We start from the raw sequence: 1,648 nt of genomic DNA on the forward strand, positions 1-1,648 counted from the left end.
TATATAAAAAGAAAAAAAATCGGTTTTGACTTAGATTTACACATCTGTTCTCAACACAAAAAAAGCCTGAAATGTGGTTCTCTACAGTATAGTCTGAGATCTCCACAGATTCTGTTGCTGTGAAAGGCAGCAGTGAGCATTATGGGAGGTGTACGTACTGGTCTTGACGGATTCTGTGAGGGTTTTGGCCGGAGGCGCCTGTAGAACAGCTGGCCTCAGAACACTGCGCTGCTGTTCTTTGGGCTTCTGACTGGGAACGCCTGGAAAACAACCTACTAACGAATTGAATCAGAAACCAAACGCCGCGCAGCATAACAGCACACACCAATGTCTGATAATCAAATAAAAATCCTTAATTGTAATTCTCATGCAATTGGATGTTCTAAAATACGGAAAAGCTTCCTAAGTTTGTGCTGTTATAGTTAACTAAAACTAATAATCTTTAACTATAATTAAATTAATTATACATTTCAAAATAATTGTAAAAAAAAAAAATGTCTTCCATAACTGAAATAAAACTAAAATAAAGTCAAATACATTTTAGATTAAAAATGTAAACGAATTTACTAAAACTAAAATAAAAAATTTAAGCTAAACTGACATTTTAAAAACTAATAAAAAAGACAAAAGCTCAAAAATTACTAAAATTAAAAAAAAAAAAAAAAAAAAAGAATACAAAGCTAATTAAAAATATAAATCAATAAAATTGAGAAGAATTTTCATTTCGGTGCATCCCTAATCTTTCAAACGCACAAGATGACTTTTTAAAAAAGTACTGAAAGAGGAAGCTTTACAGTCAGACCCACTGTGACTAATTTCCCTAATCTTTCCTGCTCTAAAGAGCAGATTCATGTGTTGCATTTGTGTGTGTAGATGAAGTAAAAGGTTCAAAGCAGGAATGAATTGATCTTACCTGCGCTTGGGGCCTGGCCATGAATTAGTGTAGGAGGTTTCAACCTGAACCCAACAGGCTTCTCTTCTGAGACAGACAAACAGAAGCATAAACATTAAGATGATAAACCAAACATCCCTAACGCAAGACCAGATAAGAGCTCTCAGATAAACAAACACTCAAAGTTCATCTGTAATGCATGACGCAATTCTGCCTCAAACACATCAGTCAAGAATAAGACACTGCAATTAAGGCGTTTTTTTGCAACACTATGCAAGTTAAAAGGACATCTGATGCTTTTCTGTCAGAAATTGGAAAAAACAAACAGTTTAGTACTGTTTAAACATTTTTTAGATGTACACGGCTTCATATTTTTACAAAACAGTAGGCAGTACGCTTTATATACACCACACAGTATATACTAGTAATTCAAACACAGCATGTCCATCTCTGTAGGGCCCTCACACTGTGCTTCATATCTACAGCCTCATAATGGCTCTGACCACTTCCTGTTAGACCTTAGTCCCCCACAGGCCTTTGGGCTTGTTTTAGCACATTCCTGACAGTAGCCGATACACATTTGGGTTTAGTGCGCTTGGCTGGGTTTGTGCTCTTTCTAAGAGAGACCAAAATAGAAAGCTGCCTTCAGATGCATGCACAGCGTCTGCCATTTACATTACACCGTGTAACACGTTATCTAGAGCAGGGGTTTTCAACCTTTTAGGACATGCGCCCCCCCAAGTTTGTCTAATTTCA

The 1,648-nt window shown here is 36.5% G+C and overlaps 1 protein-coding gene across 3 annotated transcripts in view; it reads right to left on the bottom strand.

Annotated features, from left to right (window-relative positions):
* The window catches only part of ranbp3b (RAN binding protein 3b), a 19,941-nt gene that overhangs the window by 8,993 nt on the left and 9,300 nt on the right, over positions 1-1,648 (bottom strand). Inside the window, exons 6-7 of one of the 3 annotated variants that reach the window (XM_016496398.1) lie at positions 914-979; positions 159-260 (exon numbers count right to left, since the gene is read on the bottom strand). In XM_016496398.1, coding sequence (XP_016351884.1) covers positions 159-260; positions 914-979 — 168 coding nt within the window. Of the gene's footprint in view, positions 1-158; positions 273-913; positions 980-1,648 lie in introns of all 3 variants that reach the window. The other 2 variants (XM_016496393.1, XM_016496408.1) reach the window with 2 other exon arrangements.

The sequence above is a fragment of the Sinocyclocheilus anshuiensis genome, unplaced genomic scaffold (assembly GCF_001515605.1).
Source record: "Sinocyclocheilus anshuiensis isolate Anshui unplaced genomic scaffold, SAMN03320099.WGS_v1.1 scaffold217, whole genome shotgun sequence".
NCBI classification, from domain to species: domain Eukaryota; kingdom Metazoa; phylum Chordata; class Actinopteri; order Cypriniformes; family Cyprinidae; genus Sinocyclocheilus; species Sinocyclocheilus anshuiensis.